We start from the raw sequence: 23,786 nt of genomic DNA, 5'->3' as shown, positions 1-23,786 counted from the left end.
CACCGGGGACACTGGAGGAAGGGAACAGATGTCTGTAACAATTAGGTGCCCCCCCTTGAAGGGGAGAGGCCATAAAGATGGATGTTTGATGTCTCCATTTGATGTCCAAGTGTTCTGAGAAATCCTGTCTGCAGGGTTCTCCTGTAATACAGCAATCTAGCCAGCATTCCCACTTCTGAGGATGAATGGAGTCAGAAAAGCAACACAAAAGCTTCCAGTAACAAGTGTTATCTAGATCTTGTCAACTTTCTCCTGGCTTTTCTCCCTCTTGGGGGGAAAGGCCTTTCATGAATGAACCCCCTCTGCTCACTCAAGTGTGAATTGCTAAGAAGTGTGTGTGTTACACATAAATGCTTCCATGAGTCTGCAGCTCATTACTATAATATCTTTCAAAATGCTTAAAGGGTCCCTGGGTTCAGCAGTGACTGTTTTATAAAGTGTTTTTTTTAATTCAACTTCTTAGCCGTGATTGCAGACTGCGAACTATCTCTGCCTTCCTGGATGCTGGAAAATGGGGCTGCCTCTGGGCAAAGCCCATGGTGTCCTGCATTTGCCTCTAGCTTCACTTTTTTCCTTCAGGGAGCTGTCTCTCACAGGTGCTCTGAATTTCAGACCAGCTGAGTCCCTCGCTGCCTGTCATTCTGGGCACGACGTGACTGTCACAGCTCTTAGAAGCAAGTGTCCGTCTCCAGAGAAGCACTGCCCTAATAACCCCCAAAGAATGGCTGAGTGTCAGGTACCCAAATGAGAAAAATGAAGATGAAGAACTTTTCCCTGTAAATCTAACTAGATGGGGGCCACGTGTTTTCAGAGCAGGTAGCAGGGAAATCTTAAACCTTTGTACTCTTGCACTATGGTAAAGGCAAAGGAATCCAAAGAATGTAAGAGGAGAAACTTGCTTAGGAATCAGACCTGAGTAAGGAGGAAAGGATGTTTCTTTTCTTTGACAGTCCTCTCTGTTCCTGGGATTGGCTCCAGGACCGTCACAGATCCCCAGATGCTCAAGTCCCTTATATAAAATAATGTATTATTTGCACATAATCTACAAACATCCTCCCATGCAGGGGTGAGTGCTAAGTCGCTTCAGTCGTGTCCAATCCTTTGCAACCCTATGGACTATAGCCCGCCAGGCTCCTCTGTCCATGGGATTCTCCAGGCATGAATACTGGAGTGGGTTGCCATGTCCTTCTCCAGGAGATCTTCCCCATCCTAGGGATTGAACCTGTGTCTCCTGTATTGGCAGGCAGATTCTTTACCACTAGTGCCACCTGGAAAGCCCCACAATCTCCCATGGTTTTATGCAAATGCTAAACAAAGCTAAACTGGAGAGAGAGGGAGAAAAGGAGAGAGAGAGGAGAGCCTGGAGCTCAATCCCCTAATCTCACAGATGGGAACACAGGGACCAGGGGCATTTAGTCACTGAGCCAGTTAGTGGGAGGTAGGGCCGAGCCTGACCCATGAAAAGAGCAGGGGACCAAGGGAGAGAGAGATAGTGACAGAAAGAGACAGATCCCCTCCCACCCCGACCCCCACCCCGTTATTAACCCTTTCTCTGTGTATTGGTTTTTGGGTTTTTTAATCTTTTCAGGTTTATCAGGCCCTTTGAGAGTGCTCCCAAGCTTTAAAATGCCTTCAAGGCATAAGGCAGCTAAAGCCACAATTCATGGATGTTTATGCAAAACAACTAAGGACAGCCTCAATGAATGAGGAAACCAGAAGTCTGGGTATTGAGCACAATATCAAAAGAAAGGATAAGTCCATTCTTCCACAGTCTAAAGAGCCCTGTAAAATGTTCTCCGGGAATCGGGCACACAGTTCTAAGGACCTCGGAGATGGATAGGAACGCTGAGAAAGTGGTTCACAAAGCGTGGTCCATGAACCCACAGCATCAGCATCCTCTAGGGATGTGTTAGGGATGCAGATTCTCAGGCCTTGCCCCAAATCTACTGATTCAGAAATGCTGGAGATGGGGCCCAGCAGCTGGTGTTTGAACAGTTCATTCACGTGATTCTGAACACTCTGAAGCGTGAGAACTGCTGACTTAGAGTTCAAGGCACGATGAGCCTACCTGGGTAAGAGTGGAGCAAACAGACGAAAAAAGAAAAGCCAGAAAAGCAACACAACAAAGATAATGGTCTGCAGGATGAAGTTCCCTGGCATACTATACATCTATATTTATATTCGTATGAATTATATTCGTTAGTTATATAATGTATAGTACATTTACAGATACACAGATACAGATAGATCACTTCTGAGATGGTTGCCTGTGTACTGAATCTTATCCTAATAGCACATGGGGATTATTACATGTAAACAGTCAGTAACCAACACGCTTCGTTAAGTATTTGGTTAGACAGGGAGCTTTTCCACTTTAATTTAACCTTTATGAGTTAGTACCTATTATCCCCCATTATTATTATTATCATTATTATTATCAGATGAGGAAATTGACGTTCTCAGAGGTTAAGTAATCTGCCTGCCACCCTCAAGCAAACAAGGACCCAGTTGGAATTTGAACCTACCTCTGTCTAACTCCAGAGCCTGTGTTTCTTTCCACATGCTAGGTAGCTAGTTCCTACATCTGGACAATTCCTACATCTGGCAACAGTCTGTCATCATCAGGCTTGTTAACACGCAGATTGCTGGCCCCAGAGCTCTTGACTGACCAGCTCTGGAGCAAGACCCGAGAATCTCTGCATTGCTAACAAATGTCCATGATACACGGCCTGCAAGTCCAGAGAACACGCTTTCAAAACCCGGCAAAGCTGAACTTGCACAAAGCCTGGTAGATCTGCCCCTTCTCCCCCTGAACCCTAAGACCCTCTCACACATATCCGTCTTTTCCGCTGCAGGGAGAGATGCTCGTGCCGGCCCCCTTCCTGCTGGTCTTGCTACTGCTCCTCGGGGCCCCCCAGGTGGGCCTCTCCCAGAGGTCCCCCAAAGCCGGGTCCAGCCCCAGCTGCCTCCACACAGCTCTACGTGAGGCCGAGAAGAGCCAGCGGAAGGACACGTCGCTGCTGATAAAGCGGACCGTCCCTGCCCTGCCCCGCAGAGACCCGGAGGACCAGGAGGGGCAGGAGGAGGAGGACACAGAGAAAAGGACCTTCCCTGGCTCCGTGGGCAGCGGTGGTGGCGGCGGGGCCGGCAGCACCCGGTACAAGTACCCATCCCAGGCACAGTTCCAGGGGCGGCCGTCCCAGGACAAGGCCAAGAGTGACCGGCGCACCAAGGTCACTCTGTCCCTGGACGTCCCCACTAACATTATGAACATCCTCTTCAACATCGCCAAGGCCAAGAACCTGCGAGCCAAGGCCGCCGCCAACGCCCACCTCATGGCCCAGATTGGGCGGAAGAAGTAGAGGAGGAGGCTGGGGACTCCCTGGGACGAGGACGGAGGTTGGGGGGTGGACAGGGAGGGTTGGCCCGTCCTGCCGGTTTCTATCGGAGGAATCGGCCCTGGTTTCCAGGCTCTCCACCCCTCTGTGCCTTCCCGCCTCCAGCCGGGCCCCCCCACCCTCTATATCTACACACACCAGCGGCCTGTTGTCCCAGATCCACAGATGGAGGCCACGGTACTGAGACACTGAGATCTACCCTAGGCGTCTCCTTTCTCCCTCCCCACAAGGAGAGGCAAAGGTCAGGCATCCCTGCCCTCCACTCCGCTCTCTGACCCCAAGAAGAGGGGTACAGGGAGGCCCTCCCCTCCCCACACCAACCCCAGCCCAGGCAGGAAGGCGAGGGCGCTGAGCACCCTGCCCCCAGACCCTCATTAAAACCCCTCTCACCCACATTAAAACCCATGGCTTCTTGAACCCCTGACTGGTTTCAATTCCTCTTCCTTCAGTCAGCTGCCTTCAGGCCTCCAAGCTTGGAAAGGGGCAGCTAGTGAGACAGGGTACAGGTGAGTCCGTTCCTGACCCTCCCAGGACAGTCCCTGGAGGTCTTGGGAGGCATCAAGAGCTTGGGAAAGGCCAAGCTGGCAGGACCCTGTTGGCTATCACTGGATCTGAAGCTGGCTATGTGGCCAGGTCCCACCAGAGGCATAGCCTTGGGTCTGCTACAGAGTGGGCCCCTGGGTAGAACGAAAGACACCCCCAGCTCCTCCCTGGCTTGCTAGGGCCTGGGCCACTAAGTCTGTCATAGGTGCTTCTTGAATCGATGGTCATTGTCCAGCCCAGTGCTGGGACTGGTTAGGGATACTGACGTGGGAGGCGCCAAGGCCCTTGCTGTCCATGAGTCAACAGTCTTAAGTGAACAGACAAAAACAAAATGTGAAAAGAAGCAATTTCACTAGGGAGTATATAAGTGATGAACTGCAAGGTCATAGCAATTAGTGTAAAAAAATACAAGGAAATCAGAGCAAGATGAGAAGGCTTAATATGAGAAGCAGTTCACTAAAAGTGGACATCAGCAAGCACCCTGATGGCCTCTGGCAGCAGAGCTTTCTGCATGGTGACAAGTCATGAATACATACAAAGAACATCTTCATGTGAAATAAACCTCATATGCACACACCACCACCATCAGACAAAGTCAAGAGACAAACAGACAACAAATTTGGAAAAATGTTTGCCACACAGGCAAAAGACAAGTATCTTACTGATCAAATACATAAAGAGCTAATAACTTCCCAGGTGACACTACTGGTAAAGAACCTACCTGCCATTGCAGGAGACATTCGATCCCTGGGTTGGGAAGATCCCCTGGAGGAGGGCATGGCAACCCACTCCAGTGATCTTGCCTGGAGAATCCCATGGAGAGAGGAGCCTGGCGGGCTACAGTCCATAGGGTTGCAAAGAGTCAGACATGACTGGAGCAACTTAACACACACAAACACGCACACAAAATAACTGAAAAAAAAACAATCGCCCTCAAAAAAATAAGCAGGAATACATATATCACACACACACAAATACAAGTGACCCTTAAATGTACAAACAGATGCTAAACTTCACTGCTAAAAAAAGCACAACTGCACTCTTACAGAATTTGTCACACATCAGACTGGCAAAATCTGTTTGACAATCGGTTCACACTGTGACTGACAGGTGCAAAGCCTCCTTCCTTCACTGATGGTTGGTGGGAACGTGAATTCTGAGAGGCAATCTGGAAAATCCGTATCAAAACCACAAATTCACTTTACCTTTAACTCAACAACCCTGATTCTGGTGAACATTATTTGAAAAGGCAAAACTGTGCAGTTTTTTAAATGTTAAGCTAACTTGGAAATGAAAAATACCCCATCTCTAAACAGAACCAATGCTCAAAAAGCTGAAATGCAGCTGTTTTTTCCATCCTGGGTGGGGGGAAAAAACCCTCATGACACAGCAGAAATACCTATGTGAGTCCGGGTTCCTCCTCTTCTGTGTCTCTGAGCAAATCCTTTAACTTCCCTCAGCGTTGGTGTGCCAGGAACCCTCTTTAGGAACGAGACGTCACGGAGTTCTCACAAGTATATTTAACATTTATTTTTGTTCTAACAGTGCGTGCGGCATTCTGCTCACACCAAAGATGCAAAGGACAGGAAATTGGCGGGGGGGTGGGGGGTGGGGGTGGGGGGGTGGGAATTAGCTTGGTTAAAGAAAACTCAAGCAGGTATGACATTTCCCTGAACAACCAAAAACACTAGAAGAACTTCCAAGTTGGGGCTGGTACCTGCAAGCACACCCAAGTTCACAGCTATCTCCTCTTAGGGCCTTTGGCTAGGTGAACAAAGCCTTGAAGACAGCAGCCTCTAGTAGACTTAGATAAGTGGCTTTACAAAGTTTTGTTTCGCTTTTTTTTGTACCGGAGTATAGTTGCTTTACAATGTTGTGTCATTTTCTGCTGCACAGCAAAGTGAATCAGCTATGTATGTACATATATCCCCTCTTCCTTGGATTTCCTTCCCTTTTAGGTCACCACAGTCCACTGAGTAGAGTTCTCTGTACTATAACATTGGTTCTCATATTTTGCTTTATTTTAAATCATGGTTCCTGCATCACAAAAGCTCCAATCAAGAGGGTGATTAAAAATTAAAAAAGAAGACACAGATCATTGCAAATGCCAGAATCACACACCTTGCAGCCAAAAAAACCCTGAAATATAAAATAGAAGCAATATTGTAACAGATCCAATAAAGACTTCAAAGATGGTTCACATCAAAAAAAAAAAAAAAAACTTCTAAAAAAAAAGCAAGTGGAGGAGACTGCCACATCCAGACTACTACCACTGCCTTCTCCCACCCATGAGTTCACTTCGTAAAACCAAGATTCTCTTGATTTCACTTTGTAAAATCATTGATGGGGGCAGAGGAGTAGAGGAGAACTGTGCTGGATTGAGTTCCCTTGAAAAAAACTGTTTTAAGCTCTCTTTTTAAAATAAAAAAGGGTTCGAGGGGCTTCCCTGGTGGCTCAGACAGTAAAAGAATCTGCCTACAATGTAGGAGACCCAAGTTTGATCCCTGGGTCGGGAAGATCCCCTGGAGAAGGGCATGGCAACCCATTCCAGTACTGGAATTCCATTCTTGCTTGGAGAATCCCATGAACAGAGGAGCCTGGGGGGCTACAGTTCATGGGATCACAAAGAGTCAGACATGACTGAGCAACTTTTACTTAAAACAAGGCTCAAATGCCAAGTGAACCTTCCCAAAGAGACCAGTGCCTGGAAGACAGGATCTCTAAATGGTCTACCCAACAAGAAACCCCAAAAACAAATACTAAAAACCAAAAATGGTTCCTGCTTCCTGATAGCAGAATAATTTTGGAAGCTATAATAAAATAATCAGCAAAAGCCAAGTGATACCCAGAATTCAATATAATTGCAAGAAATGGGAGGTACATGTGCTCCAAGGTATGTAGTATTAAACTAAAACACATTGATAGATAGAGCTGAAGAAACACAAAATCTAATCAAATGGTGTAGCTAGCTACCTCTGTAAAAATTACAGATGGAATCAGACTTGAAAAACTAAACATGTGACTCAAATCTAAGTGCGCTATGGGACACTTCGTTCTTTTTAACATTTATTTTTATTGAGGTGTAATCGACATACACCATTTCACTAGTTCCAGGCATACAACACAAAGATCCCACATCATCCTTTAATTAATGAAGTCCCTATTACAGACAGTTGCTAGGGTTCAGCACGTCCATTAGAGCCACAAAGACCCTGTCACAGCCTGGCCATCATCACTTAGGAGCTGCAGCAAGCTGAGAAGGCAAAAGACAAAAAAGGTATCTTGGGAAGATAACCCAAGCCTATGGGATGACACAGTGTGTTTCTCTTTTGTTTTCTTGGCCATGCCTCGAGACACATGGGATCTTAGTTCCCTGACCAGGGATCGAAACTGCACCCCTTGAAATGGAAGCATACAGTCTTAACTGGACGGCCATGGAAGTCCCAGACATGGTGTTTTCTTAGGGAGTGAGCATCTTTACATACTCAGGAAATAGACCCCCAACTTCACTGTCATATAAACCATAAGGGCAAGAATTTTTATTTTTTTGGTTCGCTGTTTATCCTCAGTGGTCAGAATAATTAGGAACACATGACAGGTGTTCAGAAAATAACTGGTGAATGAGTGAATTGAATACGGATCATTAAAATTCTTATGACATAGGAATCCGTGCATATTTAGCATTTAAAATGCAATGTGTATAATATTTGAGAGTATTTGGCCTAATAGAATTATAGTCAGCCTTATAATTCCAATTTTAAATACATATTTTGAGTAAAGGATTTACGCATGTGATCTTAAATAAAAATCTTATTAATTTATAGACAGTTTTGAGAACATAAGAATACCAGTCACCACATTTATAGTTTAGTTTATTTGATTCTAAAAGAACTAGAGCTCTTGGGAAGGTTTGTCACATAATTAAAATTCTTAAAATAAAATAAATTAAAATGAATATAACGTAAAGTATTTAAGCATTTATCTAAGATTGCAAAGGGACCAAAAAATTCATACATATTTAAAATGATGATTTAAATTTTGCTAAACTTAGAAATAAGATTTACAAGCTGAACTTAAAATTTAAGAAATTATTAGGATTTTAATCTTAATTGTAGATTACTAATTTAAAAAAAATAAAAGGAAACTTCTAAAAGGTCTTTTCTGAGTTTTCTAAATGTCTTTTCACACATGCGTACACTTACATAGCGTACACTTACATAGAGATACAAATGCCCTTCAGTTCAGTTCAGTCGCTCAGTGGTGTCAGACCCTTTGCGACCCCGTGTACTGCAGTATGCCTGCTTCCCTATAAATTGAGCAATTATTTAAGCATTTCACTAGCGCCCTCTAGTGTCTAAATAGAGAAATAGCACAGGTAAACAAAATACTTTGTAAAAGCCTCCAGTTCAGTCCAGTCTCTCGGTCCTGTCTGACTCTGCAACCCCATGGACTACAGCACACCAGGCCTCCTTGTCCATCACCAACTCCCGGAGCTTGCTCAGACTCACGTCCATTGAGTCGGTGATGCCATCCAACCATCTTATCCTCTGTCATCCCCTTCTCCTCCTGCCTTCAATCTTTCCCAGCATCAGGGTCTTTTCAAATGAGTTAGTTCTCCACATCAGGTGGCCAAAGTACTGGAGCTTCAGCTTCAGCATCAGTTTTTCCAATGAATATTCAGGACTGATTTCCTTTACAATTGACTGGTATGATCTCCTTGCAGTCCAAGGGACTCTCAAGAGTTTTCTCCAACACCACAGTTCAAAAGCACCAATTCTTTGGTGCTCAGCTTTCTTTATAGTCCAACTCTCACATCGATGCATGACTACTGGAAAAACCATAGCCTTGACCAGATGGGCCTTTGTTGGCAATGTCTCTGCTTTTTAATATGCTATCTAGGTTGGTTATAGCTTTTCTTCCATGGAGCAAGCATCTTTTAATTTCATGGCTGCAGTCACCATCTGCTATGATTTTGGAGCCCAAGAAAATAAAGTCTCTCACTGTTTCCACTGTTTCCCCACCTATTTGCCATGAAGTGATGGGACTGGATGCCATGATCTTAGTTTTCTGAATGTTGAGTTTTAAGCCAACTTTTTCACTCTCCTCTTTCACTTTCATCAAGAGGCTCTTTAGTTCTTCTTCACTTTCTGCCATAAGGGTGGTGTCATCTGCGTATCTGAGGATATTGATATTTCTCCAGGAAATCTTGATTCCAGCTTTTGCTTCATGCAGGCCAGCATTTTGCATGAGGGATGCTGCATATAAGTTAAATAAGCAGGGTGACAATACACAGCCTTGATGTAATCCTTTCTCAATTTGGAACCAGCCTAATAAAAGTTCAAATTACTACATAAGATATTTACATGAAAAAATATATTTTATCAGTGAGTATTTTCAATATAGTGAGGAACTTCACAGTGTACCTTCACTCTCCCGGTATTCTGGATGAAAGTAAGTGAATTCCAAAGAGGCTATATGCAATAGGTGACACCTGAACTGGGTCCGAAGTTGGAATTATACCCCACAGTCATAGAAGGAAAGAAAAGAGAAAGTAGTGAGAAGAAAGAATGAGAGAGGAGAGAGAGAAACAGAGAGAGAGAAGCAGTCAAGAGAGAGAAAAACGTGGGCAGGGGCAAGCTGTCTAGCTTGATTGGAGTGGGTGAGAACACGGTGAAAAGTATGTGTTTATACACATCATTTCTACCAAACTGCAGTCATTCTCCTCTGTGGCAACAACAGTGTGAGCTGAAAAGAGGCAAAGTGGTACATTGTTGGTATTTTATTTGTTTAATTATTTATTTTCCACGACATGTGGGATCTTCCCAGATCTGGAATCAAACCCATGTCCCCTGCATTGGCTGGCGGATTCTTAACCACTGGACTACCAGGGAAGTCTGGCCTTACTGTTAATGTTGACCCCCATTTGACTGAACATGGAACTTGAGGTCTTTCTTGACTTAGTTTCCTTTTTCTTCTCATCGAGGGAACTCTAGCCTTGAAACATAAAGCGTGACACTTCAACTCAGCGTTCATTGTCACCGGTCAGATCTGCATCAGAGACTTCTCCCCATTTCCTCGTAATCCTTCTCTAGGACCGCCAAGTCCTCCCTGGCCTCTGCAAACTCACCTTCCTCCATGCCCTCCCTGATATACCAGTGCAGAAACGCCCTCTTAGCGAACATGAGATCAAACTTGTGGCCCAGACGGGCCCAGGCCTCTGCAACCGCCGTGCTGTTGCTCAGCATACAGACTGCCCGCTGGACCTCGGCCAGGTCCCCTCCTGGCACCTCTCGGGGGGGTCGATCATTGATGCCCACCTTGAATCCAGTCGGACACCAGTCTACAAACTGAATAGAGTTCCTCAACTTTGTGGCCGCAATCGCCGCGTTCACCTCCTTGGGGACCACATCCCCTCTGTAGAGCAGGCAACAGGCCACGTACTTCCCCAGGCGAGGGTCACACCTGACTAGCTGGTGGGAGGGCTCAAAGCATGCAGCTGTGATGTCTGACACAGAGGGCTCCTTGTGGTGGGTGCTGTCGGCAGACAGGATGGGGGCGAAGCTGGTCACTGGGAAGTGTATCCGCGGGTAAGGCACCAGGTTGGTCTGGAATTCGATCAGGTCCACATTCAGGATGCCTTCAAACCGGAGGGAGGCAGTGATGGAAGATGCTGCCTGGCTGATCAGCCTGTTGATGCTGGCATAAGAGGGCCGTTCAAGGTCAAGTTTGCCATGACAGATGTTGTAGATGGCCTCGTTGTCCACCAGAAAGGTACAGTCCACGTGCTCTATGGTGGGGTGGGTGGTGAGGATGGAGTTGTAAGGCTCCACTACAGCGGTTGAGATCCTAGGGGCTGGGTAGACGGAGAAGTCCAATTTAGTCTTCCCACTGTATTCTACGGAGAGCTGCTCCAACAAGAGAGACGTAAATCCCGACCCAGTGCCTCCTCCAAAGCTTCGGAAGATGAGAAACCCCTGAAGCCCACTGCAGTGTTCCGCCTGGGGAAAGTATTCATAAATAAGAAATGAGAATTCAGCCAAATAAACCTAGAAGCAGTGGTAACTGTGGGACACAGCCAGTACCCAAAAACAGAAAGTTCTGGTTTACCATTGTTATCACCATCACAAACATGTTTACTTTGAAACATACTTGAGCGGTTACTTCCGGAGTGGGGGAAATCCTTTAGAGTTTTGCTATAAGCTGGGCATAAACATTCAACTGTCTTTTGCTACCCTCTATGAATGTACATGTATATGAGCTAAAGTATATGTATATGAGTATATAAATATATATGTGAGCTAAAGTAAGGTGTTTATCAATAATGAAGAAAATGACAAGCAAAATATTGAAGCAATATAGTTCCCCACCACCACCCCTCAGTAGATGAAATATCTGTCATTTTTGTACCCAATCTACTGTGCTGATGTGAAAAAAGCACCATATTCCCTAATGATGATGCCAAACACCAAAATATTTACTAGACAGAGGATTCTCCAGACAGGATTTTAAAGAAGAATTCACTGTCAGTAAATAGAGGAACTGATCTCCAGGGAGGACGTGCCTCCTGTTAACTTTACAACTCATGGTCACTATTGGAAAATGACAAGTTTTAGAGGGAAGTCTCTGGTAACCAGACAAGTCATGAGTCGGCAGAAGCAAGAGTAGATGGTGGCTAGTCATTTAAAAGAAGGAAATCCTGCCGTTTGCGACAACGTGGATGGACCTCAGGGGCGATTAAGCAAAGTGAAATAAGTCAGACAGAGAAAGACAAATATTGAATCATCTCACTGACATGTGGAATCGAAAAAGGCCAAACTCATAGAAACAGAGAGTAGAATAGTAGTTGCTGGGGTGGGGTGGGGTGGGGGGGCATGAAGGAGAAAGGGGAGATGCTGGTGGTCAGAGGGCATAAACTTCCAGTTATAAGATTAATAAGTTCTGGGGGTTTAACGTACAGCATAGTGACTGTAGTTAACAGCACTGTATAGTACACTTGAACGCTACTAAGAGAAGAGATCTTTTTTTTTTTAAAGGTTTTTTTAACGTGAACCATTTTAAAGTCTTTATTGAATTTGTTACAATATTACTTCCATTTTATGTTTTGGGCTTTTTTGCCTGAGAGGCATGTGAGATCTTAGCTCCCTGAGAAGGGATCAAACCCCATCCCCTGCATTGGAAGGTGAAGTCCAGTGGTTACACTAAACTGCGAGGGAAGCGAGAATAGATCTTAAATGCTGTCACCACACACAAAAAAGGTAATTATGTGAGGGATGGATGTCTTAAGTATCCTGATGGTGGTGATCATTTGATAATATATATGTATATTTGATAATAGGAATTAAATCATCTTGTTGTACACCTTAAATTTACACAGTGTTTCCCTGGTGGCTCGGATGGTAAAGAATCTGCCTGCAGTGTGGGAGACCTGGGTTCAATCCCTGGGTTGGGAAGATCCCCCAGAGAAGGGAATGGCAACTCACTCCAGTGTTCTTGCCTGGAGAATTCCATGGACAGAAGAGCCTGGTGGGCTACAGTCCATGGGGTTGCAAAGAGTCAGACACGACTGAGCAACTAACACACTCTACTCCATATGTCAATTATATCTCAATAAAGCAGGGGGGGATAAAATAAAACATTTCTTCATGCATGGGAAAAGGAAAAAGAAACAAAGGAGTTGACCTGGCCCGTGGGGTAAGTGTGAGGCTTCTCCCCTCTCTAGTAAGGAAGGTTGGGAGTGCCAGCATCAGGACCAACCCAGCTCTGAGCATGCTCATGTCTGGGAGGCTTCACGGTAGAAGCTGGGTGATGGAGGGGAGGGAGAAAGTGCTGGTGCTGGCTAGGTGGGCCCCCAGGGACCCCGGGCACTCTGAATGGCCCCGGAAGGAGAAGGGAGCCACTTGCCAGCTTGCGGATCCTCTCCAGCACCAAGTCGAGGATCTCCGGCCCCACAGAGTAGCGCCCTCGGGCGTAGTTGTTCGCAGCGTCTTCTTTTCCACTGACGAGCTGCTCAGAGTGGAAGAGTGAGCGGTGGCTGCCTGCACGCACCCCGTCTGCAGACAGGAAAAGAGGTCAGTGCAACCCACACCATCCCACCCCTAATTCGTGCACAGCCCCCTTTCTCTCCACCAATATCATAGAAAGAAATGAATTTAAACTGCCCAATTGGCTTTTTCAGTCTATGAAAAGGTGTAATTATTCCCACGTAAATGGAAAGCACCTTTTTCCATCATCCCACCCTTTATTAGTTTATTGGGGCTGCCCTAACAAATTACAACAATCTCGGTGGCTTAAAACGGGGGAGGTTGGGCTTCCCTGGTGGTGCAGTGGATAAGAATCCTCCTGCCAATGCAGGAGATACAGGTTCCATCCCTGGTCCAGGAGGATTGCACATGTCACAGAGCAACTGAGCCCATGCACCACAGCTAGAGAGTAGCCCCCACTCACCGCAACGAGAGAAAGCCTGAGCACAGCAACAAAGACCCAGCACAGCCAAAAATAAAATAAATTAATTTACAAACAAAACCAAGGGAGTCTTATGGTCTCATAGTTCAGGAGGCCAGAAGTTCAATGTCCAGGCATTGGTGGGGTTGGCTTCTTCTGGAGGTTCTGCTGGAGAAACTGCCCCCTGCCTCTCTTCCAGCTCCTGGTGACTGTGGACAGTTCTTGGAGTTCCCAGGCCCACAGCTAGTCATGCCAGTCTCTGTACTTGTTTGTTTGGGTTGTGGACCCAGTTAAGCACACGGGAACGTACATTACCTACGACAGTAGGCTCCAGGTCCATGAAGAGTGCTCTGGGCACATATTTCCCAGCTCTGGTCTCACAAAAGAAGGAATCAAAAGATGCACGAGTGGGCTCTGTTTTAGCAGGTGCCAGCAGATCCTGACCACCATCGAGAACAACACCATCTGGCTGGATTCCGTGTTCCAGGCAATAGAGCTCCCAGCAAGCACCCCCAATCTGGACACCGGCTTGGCCAATGTGGATAGACAGGCACTCCCTCTGAAATGAGCCATAGTAAGAAGTTACAACTGTGTGCATCTTCCTAACGTGACAACATGAACTACATCACTCAGCATGTCTGCTCATGACTGACAGAAACCAGGCTAGCCTATGCCAGCAAGAGAACTTGATGATAAGGCTAATGAAAGCTGTGTCGTGGAAACCAAAAACCAGGGTACGGGTAAGCTTCAGGAATGATTGAACTGGACTTCCCTTGCTATCCAGAGGTTAAGACTCCACACTTCCATTGCAGGGGTCATGGGTTCTATCCCTGGTTAGAGAACTAAGATCCTATATGCTGTGTGATGCAGCCAAAAAAAGAAAAGGAACAAGGGAATCAAGGACTCTAGTTCAAGGAACATAAATTAAGCACCTATTGTATGATGAGCTAAGAAGGAGTTAAGACATACTATATATGAATAAAATCAAGCTTACTCACCCAGAAAAAAATTTGTTATTAGAAAGGAATAAAACCAAAATTGATGTACAGCCTGATACATATTAAAACCCACTGCAGTAAATTAAAGATGTTATCATTTCATATCTTGAGATTTCACTTTTCTTATGTGCTCTAAATAAGAAAGGATGTGCTAAGCTTAAAAGTAGAGCAAATTTCACCAAGGAAACAGGCTAGAGATTTAACAACCCCAAAATACAAAAACTCCATATCATAATAGGCAAAAATGTTGATGTATATAAAAAGGATTTATGTATAACCCTTCATATATAAGAGCTATGTATAAGGCAATTTTATATACATCGTTTTTAAAATACTTGAGATATCTATTAGAAAAATGGGCAAATGACATAAGCGAATGAATTACAAAAGAAAGAATCCAAAATGGAAAGATTTAGGCAGAGTGGCATTCACGGCACCATTATTTGCAAGGGTAAAAACCAAGAACCAACATAGTTAACCATTCACTTTTTGGTGGCATTTAAAGGAAAATAGTACAATGGTATGTTATGCAAACTTTTATATTTACCCCCCCAAAAAAACCTGTATGACATAGGAAATGCTTATGTTAAAATGTTGAATGAAAAGCATATGTTATGTAATTTATATAAAGTATGATGTCAGATACATTTAAAAATGAGCTTGCTGCTGCTGCTGCTAAGTCGCTTCAGCCATGTCCAACTCTGTGGGACCCTGTAGACGGCAGCCCACCAGGCTCCCCCGTCCCTGGGATTCTCCAGGCAAGAATACTGGAGTGGGTTGCCATTCCTCCTCCAATGCATGAAAGTGGAGAGTGAAAGTGAAGTCGCTCAGTCATGTCCAACTCTTAGCGACCCCATGGACTGCAGCCCACCAGGGTCCTCTGTCCATGGGATTTTCCAGGCAAGGGTACTGGAGTGGGGTGCCATTGTCTTCTCCGATTGCCTTCTTACTCAGCGTAAAAAAAGAATGAAATTATGCCATGTGGAACAACATGGATGGACCTGGAGATGATCATATGAACTGAAGTAAGTCAGACAGAGAAAGACAAATATCATATGATATCACTTATATGTGAAATCTAAAATATGATAAAAATGAACTTATTTACAAAATGGAAACAGATCACAGACATACAAAACAAACCTACGGTTACCAAAGGGAAAGTGGGGAGGGATAAATTAGCAGTTTGGGATTAAAATACACACACTACTATATATAAAATAAGACTTCCCTGGTGGCTTAGACGGTAAAGCGTCTGTCTACAATGCAGGAGACCCAGGTTTAATCCCTGGGTCGGGAAGATCCACTGGAGAAGGAAATGGCAATCCACTCCAGTACTATTGCCTGGAAAGTCCCATGGACAGAGGAGCATGGTAGGCTACCGTCGGACACGACTGAGCGACTTCACTTACTCATATATAAAATAGGTAAACAACAAGGTCCTATTGTATGGCACAAGGAACTATATTCAATGTTCTGTGCTTAGTCACTCAGTCATGTCCAACTCTTTGCAATCCCATGGACTATAGCCCACCAGGCTCCTCTGTCCATGGGGATTCTCCTGGCAAGAATACTAGAGTGGGTTGCCATGCCCTCCTCCAGGGGATCTTCCCAACCCAGTGATTGAACCCAGGTTTCCTGCACTGCAGGCAGATTCTTTACTATCTGAGCCTGTAATAAACCATAATAGAAAAGAATATGAAAGAGTATATACATATATATACTTCAATAAAAATAAATAAATGAAGTAAAATAAAAATAAGCATAGAAAAAAGTCTTAAAAATGCATAAAAACATTAACTCTAGTTATATCTAGGGAGAATTTTTTATCCTCTTTAAACGTACCTATTTTCATTTCCATTGGCCTCCCCTTCCTCTCCCACTTTTAAATCACCATTCACTTCTTTTTTTTTTTTTTTTAAGGCAAACAACTTTTTGTGGTAATTTAAGTATCTACTCACCTAAGAGGAGAAAAAGTTAAATCCTAAAAATCTAAAAGAACAGCAATTGCTGGCTTTAGTATCATTGTGTTCCGATTGCCAATTGTCATGGAACAAGTCTGTGCAGAAGGGTAAGAGGTCTATTTGCTGCAATATCAGGACCCTTCAGGCTGTCTGTCCGATCCACTAATAGGCAACTCTGCCCTCGTCTGTCTGTCCATGGCTGCACTTTGCCAAGGTCTGAGTTATTGTTCAGTCCAACTCTTTGTGACTCCATCGGCTGCAGCATGCCAGGCTTCCCAGATGCCACTATCTCCTAGAATTTGCTCAGATTCATGTCCATTAAGTCAGTGATGCTATCCAACCATCTCATCCTCTGCCATCCCCTTCTCCTCCTGCCTTCAATTTTTGCCAGCATGGGCGTCTTTTCTAATGAGTCGACTCATCGCATCAGGTGGCCAAAGTATTGGAGCATCAGCATCAGTCCATCCAATGAATATTCAGGACTGATTTCCTTTACGATTGACTGGTTTGATCTCTTTGCAGTTCAGGGGACTCTCAAGAGTCTTCTCCAGCACCACAGTTCAAAAGCATCAATTCTTCGGTGCTCAGCCTTCTGTATGGTCCAACTCTCACATCCGTACATGACTACTGGAACAACCATAGTTTTGACTCTACAAACCTTTGCCAGCAAAGTGATGTCTTTGCTTTTTAATATGCTGTCTGGGTTTGTCATAGCTCTCCTTCCAAGGAGCAAGAATCTTTTAATTTCATGGCTGCTGTCACTATCCAAAGTGACTGAGACTGGACCACAAAAAGACACTAGCTGGAGGTTGGGGGTAGTTTCTCTGGCTGGTCACACCCCCATCATCTGACCTGGACTCTGTTCCTGCTTAGCTGCACAAACCCTGTACTTTGCCTCTCTGAGTCATGTGGCCTAACAGTGCTTTATCAGGAATTCAAGTGCACAAATCGAGTAGAACTTCCCTCTTGTCGTTTTCTGTGCCACCATGTCTCTCACAACAAAAGCAGTGAACTTCACTTAGTATCAACCAATTTTTCCAATCTCTTTCTGGCACAGGAAAGCCTAAACAGCACATTCCATCAACAGCCTCCTCACACCCCATCTGCAAAGCACAGCTTTCTCCTCTCCCCTCAGGAAGAACTCAAGATGATCTCAGTACATCAGCTACTGTAATCAGATCAAAACTTACCTACATCTCAAGATTCAGGTACAAACTTGAAAGCAGTGGGGGTGGGGTGGAGGTTTGTTGTTTCTACATCATTAAAACCACTTACATGTGGACTTCTCTCACAACCTCCTCCCCTGGCTGTGTTTTACCTAGTCCACCAGTCCACAGGGCACTTGTCTTAATTATTCACAGTAAAAGTAAACACCAACATGGAAAAAAATCACTGCTCTTCATGGGGACTATTCCCCTGTGTGATGCAGACATCGGAGTGAGACTGAGCCTTTTGAACTTAGCAAGAATACTTGGCCCAAGAAGGACAAATCTTGCCCATACTGGTTGCAGAAGCAGCCGAGTTTATCTCATAACTATATCCCTAGGGACAGAAGGCTATCTCGACCTTATTCTTCTCTTAGCCTCTTCCTCCTTTCCAAACTATCTGTTAAAATGATCACACTATTTAAACAAACAAACAAAAAAATGCCCACAGAATATCAGTAGTGATGTCCAAGCACTAATAAATGCAGCTTTAAAGCTTACTGGAATTATTGGGACAGCACAATTTTCTAATTACTTTTTATTTTGAGATAAATATGAATTGTAGATTCATGGATCGCTCACCCATTTTTCCACAATGGAAATATCTTGCAGGGTCACACCCAGAATATCAAAATTGATACAGTAAAAACACAGTGGGTTTCCAATGCTGCAAGCACTCCTCATGTAGAAAGGCAAAATTTTCAGATCAAAACAATATAAAACAAACATCCTTAAATTTGGAGAGAGTGTCCAACAGGGAGAGATGATAAAAGATGAAAAAAAAAAACAAAAACAAAAAGCAGTTTGAATGCTTGCTTCCATTGAAGAATTAAAAAATTCTAAGATACTAAAATTTACTGTGACTGGAACATAAGAGATTACACTGTTGGTGGGAACGTAAATTGGTCCAGCCACTGTGTAAAACTAAAAATAGAACTACCACTTAATCCGCAATTTGACTCCTTGTATTCCAAAAAAACAAAAACACTGAAAAGACACACGCACCTCAGTGTTCATAGCACCGCTATTAACAATAGCCAAAAAATGAAAGCAAACTAAATATCCGTTGAAGATGACTGGGCAAAGAAGAAGCGGTATGATACAGTGGAATATTACTCAGCTATTAAAAAGAACAAATGTTTGCAATTTGCAGTAAACTAGATGGACCTGAAGTGTATTATAAAGTCAGACAAAGATTACATGTTATCACTTATATATGGAATCTAAAAAAAAATAAGCAAATGAATATAATAACAGAAACAGACTCACAAAGAGAACAAACTACTGATTACCAGTGGGGAGAGGGATGGATGGAGGTTCAAGACAGGGGTGGAGATTAAGAAGTACAAGCTATTATGTACAAAGAATAAGCTGCGAGGATATAGTACACAACACAGGGAATACAGCCAATATGCCACAGCAATTATACATGGAGTATGACCTTTGAAAATTATGAATCACTATACTATATACCTGTAATTTATATAATATTGTAAGCAACTATATGTCAACTAAAGAAAGAGAGAATGAAAGGAAAGTGGATCTTAAAAGGTGGTCTCCAAACAGAATTATTGTTAAGTGTGTATTAATTATTGTCCACAAAGAACTACACTCAAGAGAGAATAAGACAGAGGTCCCTGTACATCACCTGGCCACGCATTTGTGAGCTTAGCAAGAGCAACCTAGGTCTAAAGTCCCCAGAAACTTTGAAAGCGTAACTAAAAACGAAGCTACTGATTCCTACTGAAAGATCAGCACACTCACTCTAAAGCAAATGTAAAAACTAAAGAAAGAAGATCTTGGCTCAGTGCTTCCGTTGAAGGCAAATCAATGAAGCTTTTCCCAAAAGTAGCAGAATTATAGATGAACAGGTGAAATTCAGAGTAGATTTAAATCTGATCCAAACACAGATATTGAAAGAAACAAATGTCTCTTTAAATATTTTGTCTCTTGTAGGAAGAATCTATGAAGAATTGTTTGGCGGGGAAAAGCTGCGAGGATATAGTATGATATAGTATGATAGGATATAAAGACACAGGATGAGTAAAGTTTGCTATAACTATTGACAGCAGCACTTACCATGCTGATCTGAAGGTGCCCCACTGCCCGTGGTAATGACAGGAGGCACCAGCCCAGGTAAGCTTTATCACAGGGCAGGAAATGACCCCACCTGAGGGCTGCACACTTAAAGCAGCACAGCCTCTTTTCAGTTTTTCACTTTTCTGGGATCAAAGGAGGTGTGACAGGCCTGCCTGAGTCCGCTGGGATAAAATCTGTGCACAACCACTGATGAATTTGCTAAACTTTATCCAAATCTGCTTCTAACATATACCTAGGTTGAAAATAACAAATGTCTTTTAAAAAAAAAAATCCTCCTCTCATATTAAGAATGTATGACAACCGATGAATGTTTCACTTGGTAAGTAGTTTTACAAAAACACTGTTTGATTTTTTTTTCCTCTTTACTCCTTAACTTTACTTTCTAATTCATCACATTTGTATCTGTTACTGCCTCTTTGAATCCTGTTTTTGAATTTTTAATTGAAGGTAATTGCTTTACAATGTGTTGGTTTTAGAATGATTAATTTACACATTAATTTATATTAGTATACTAGTTGCTGAATATATGTAATATCAACCTACACAGTGATCGATGTAATTGCATACAGCTGAAGATTCTGGAAATAATCTAGAAGGAAATCCCCCTAAATAGTATTTGTAAATTTATTGTTGTAAATCCATGATTAAAGGACTTTAGGTGACATTTAGGTCCAATTAAGGTAACAGGAAGATCTTCTCTGGGAGGGAAATCTAGTCTGATTATTACAAGAAAAATAATGAGAGAAAGAGGATTCAGGGAATGTTTGTCATGTATTCAGCACTGTCCTAGGCAGAGTAAGACATTCCATTTGGGAACGGGATTAAGCAAAAGAAAGTTGATCTCTTGTAGGATCAAGATGGTTCACCAGACTTTTCACATCTTTGAGTACCCAGCCCTCATACTAATCCACTATCCTCTGCTCTGTTTCTGCAGTACCTAGTAAAATTTGTCTCCTATTCATCACTTCCCTAGTGTGTAGCCGGGGCATCTTATAGCAGGAATTCAATAAACACTTGTGAGTAACTGAACAAAATAGTAGGTTACCAAGTGTCTAAAAATAGGAAAGGGAGGCTCTGCCTAAAATGACAGTATTCTGATTACTGATAAGAAACCCCTCCCCACTGAGAATCCCAGTCGACATCCTGGATTACCTCTCACTGTGGGAACTGATGATCACAAATCCCAAAGGACTGTTTCCTTTTACACCATCAAAGAGCTAAGGACAGATTCTAACTTCAGAAAATCTCAACTAAGTGCTAGGTTGAAAGGGTGAAATTGTTGTTTCTCTGAGTAAAAAGATCAAATGTCAGCAATTTCTTAGGTACCATTGACATCCCTGCATGTTCTGAAGCCCTGTCTGGGTGGGGACCAGCTCCCCAGATGACATTTCTGTACTGCTTTACTCAAACTGCTCCAAAGCAGTATAGAGATGATTCTTAGCTATCGGCTTCTTACTCTCTAACTTCTCATTCTTTCTACAACTAAAAACTATTTCAACATTTTGTACTAACCTATAAGGGAAAAGAATCTAAAAAGAAATATATAAAATATATACGGTATATATCCCTTTACCTGAATCACTCCTGTCCATTAACACGATATTGAAAATCAACTAAAGTTTAATTAAAAAAAAACTTTTTTCCCTGTGTCATGATTCTAGTGCAAGTTCAGTCGCTCAGTCATGTCTGACTCTTTGCAACCCCATTGACTGCAGCATGCCAGGGTTCCCTGGCCATCACCAACTCCTGGAGTCTGCTCAAACTCATGTCCATTGAGTTGGTGATGCCATCCAACCATCTCATCCTCTGACGTCCCCTCCTCCTCCTGCCTTCAATCCTTCCCAGCATCAGGGTCTTTTCAAATGAGACAGTTCTTCACATCAGGTGGCCAAAGTACTAGAGCTTCAGCTTTAGCATCAGTTCTTCCAATGAATATTCAGGACTGATTTCCTTTAGGTTTGACTGGTTTGATCTCCTTGCAGTCCAAGGGACTCAAGAGTCTTCAACATCACAGTTCAAAAGCACCAATTCTTCAGTGCTCAGCTTTCTTTATAGTGCAACTCTCACATCCATACATGACTATGGGAAAAACCATAGCTTTGACTAGATGGATCTTTGTTGGCAAAATAATGTTTCTGCTTTTTAATATACTGTCTAGGTTGGTCATAGCTTTTCTTCCAAGGAGCAAGTGAAAGTGAAAGTCTCTGTCCTGTCTGACTCTTTGCAACCCCATGGACTATACAGTCCATGGAATTCTCCAGGCCAGAATACTGCAGTGGGTAGCCTTTCCCTTCTCCAGGGGATCTTCCCAACCAAGGGATCGATCCCAGGTCTCCCCCATTGCAGATGGATTCTTTACCAGCTAAGACACAAGGAAAGCTCAAGAATACTGGAGTGGGTAGTCTATCACTTCTCCAGCAGATCTTCCCGACCCAGGAATCAAACCAGGGTCTCTTGCATTGCAGGCAGATTCTTTACAAACTGAGCTATCCATGAATCCCTCTCCAAGGAGCAATCATCTTTTAATTTCATGGCTGCAGTCACCATCTGCTATGATTTTGGAGCCCAAGAAAATAAAGTTTCTCACTGTTTCCACTGTTTCCCCATCTATTTGCCATGATGTGATGGAAGTGGATGCCATGATCTTAGTTTTCTGAATGTTGAGTTTTAAGCCAACATTGTACTTTCCTCTTTCACTTTCATCAAGAGGCTGTTTAGTTCTTCACTTTCTGCGATAAGAAATCTGTATGTGTCTGCGGTGTCATCCGCATATCTGAGGTTATTGATATTTCTCCCAGCAATCTTGATTCCAGCTTGTGCTTCATACAGCCTGGCATTTCGCATGATGTATGCTGCATATAAGTTAATTAAGCAGGGTGACAGTATGCAGCCTTGACGTACTCCTTTCCCGATTTGGAACCAGTCTGTTGTTCCATTGCCAGTTCTAACCATTGATTCTTGACCTGCATACAGATTTCTCAGGAGGCAGGTCAGGTGCTCTGGTATTCCCATTGCTTGAAAAATTTTCCACAGTTTCTTGTGATCCACACAATTGAAGGCTTTGGCATAGTCAATAAAGCAGATGTTTTTCTGGAACTCTTTTGCTTTTTCAATCATCCAATGGATGTTGGATATTTGATCTCTGGTTCCTCTACCTTTTCTAAATCCAGCTTGAACATCTGGGAGTTCATGGTTCACGTACTGCTGAAGCTGGGCTTGGAGAATTTTGAGCATTACTTTGCTAGCATGTGAGACGAGTACAATTGTGCAGTAGCTTGAGCATTCTTTGGCATTGCCTTTCTTTGGGATTGGAATGAAAACTGACCTTTTCCAGTCCTGTGGCCACTGCTGAGTTTTCTCAGTTTGCTGGCATATTGAGTGCAGCACTTTCACAGCATCATCTTTTAGGATTTGAAATAGCTCAACTGGGATTCCATCACCTCCACTAGCTTTGTTCATAGTGATGCTTCCTAAGGCCCACTTGACTTTGAATTCCAGGATGTCTGGCTCTAGGTGAGTGATCACACCATTGTGATTATCTGGGTCATGAAGAACTTTCTTGTATAGTTCTTCTGTGTATTCTTCCCACCTCTTCTTAATATCTTCTGCTTCTCTTAGGTCCATACCATTTCTGTCCTTTATTGTGCCCATCTTTGCATGAAATGTTCCCTCGGTGTCTCTAATTTTCTTGAAGAGATCTCTAGTCTTTCCCATTCTATTGTTTTCCTCTATTTCTTTGCATTGATCACTGAGGAAGGCTTTCTTATCTTTCCCTGCTATTCTTTGGAATTCTGCATTAAAATGGATACATCTTTCCCTTTCTCCTTTGCCTTTCACTCTCTTAGGGTATCCAGTAGACATGAGAATATAAATGACAGAAGATGGATTAACAGGAGAAAAGCAAACAGACTTTGATATGTACAGAGGAGCCTCCATAAGAAAACAAAGATGAAAAAAGGCAGCAAATCCTCAGTGCTTAGGCATGAGGTGGGACAATGAGAGGGAATTGTGGAAAAGTAGCTAAAACACACAGGGCCACCAAAGGAAGATAGGAGCTACTTAAACAAAGTCTGTTTCCACACAGTTCTCTGTCTCTTGGCTCTGCTTACCTCTGGTGATAAGTATGTATCTTTCCCC

General features: G+C 43.4%; 2 protein-coding genes and 1 long non-coding RNA gene across 3 annotated transcripts in view; 1 reads left to right on the top strand and 2 right to left on the bottom strand.

Moving 5' to 3' along the window:
* LOC138990519 (uncharacterized) overlaps window positions 1-5,472 on the bottom strand; it is a 54,288-nt gene extending 48,816 nt beyond the window's left edge. Inside the window, exon 1 of the long non-coding RNA XR_011466660.1 lies at window positions 5,341-5,472. This is a non-coding gene — a long non-coding RNA (uncharacterized lncRNA). The remainder of the gene's footprint in view (window positions 1-5,340) is intronic.
* UCN3 (urocortin 3) lies at window positions 2,862-3,362 on the top strand. Its single transcript, XM_005900963.2, has one exon. It carries the CDS (start codon window positions 2,862-2,864, stop codon window positions 3,360-3,362), a length of 501 nt encoding a protein of 166 aa, XP_005901025.2.
* Window positions 5,473-8,838: 3,366 nt separating the features above from the next.
* Window positions 8,839-13,980, bottom strand: TUBAL3 (tubulin alpha like 3). Its single transcript, XM_005900971.3, has 3 exons — window positions 13,698-13,980; window positions 12,843-12,991; window positions 8,839-10,939 (listed from the first exon to the last, which is right to left on the bottom strand). The coding sequence occupies exons 1-3, from the start codon at window positions 13,978-13,980 to the stop codon at window positions 9,995-9,997; spliced, it is 1,377 nt and encodes a 458-aa protein (XP_005901033.3). The 3' UTR covers window positions 8,839-9,994.
* Between the last annotated feature and the right edge of the window lie 9,806 nt (window positions 13,981-23,786).

Source organism: Bos mutus, chromosome 13 (genome assembly GCF_027580195.1).
Source record: "Bos mutus isolate GX-2022 chromosome 13, NWIPB_WYAK_1.1, whole genome shotgun sequence".
In the NCBI taxonomy this organism is placed as follows: Eukaryota; Metazoa; Chordata; class Mammalia; order Artiodactyla; family Bovidae; genus Bos; species Bos mutus.
This window is presented reverse-complemented; position numbering and strand designations above follow the sequence as displayed.

What these genes read in the sequence shown, in the direction of transcription:
- TUBAL3 (XM_005900971.3), bottom strand. Translation starts at nt 13,980, where the DNA reads ATGCACACAGTTGTAACTTCTTACTATGGCTCATTTCAGAGGGAGTGC. An exon ending in CCTGGAGCCTACTGTCGTAG is followed by an intron (nt 12,992 to 13,697) that starts GTAATGTACGTT and finishes TCCTGTCTGCAG; the next exon opens with ACGGGGTGCGTGCAGGCAGC. An exon ending in TGGAGAGGATCCGCAAGCTG is followed by an intron (nt 10,940 to 12,842) that starts GCAAGTGGCTCC and finishes TACTTTCCCCAG; the next exon opens with GCGGAACACTGCAGTGGGCT.
- UCN3 (XM_005900963.2), top strand. Translation starts at nt 2,862, where the DNA reads ATGCTCGTGCCGGCCCCCTTCCTGCTGGTCTTGCTACTGCTCCTCGGG.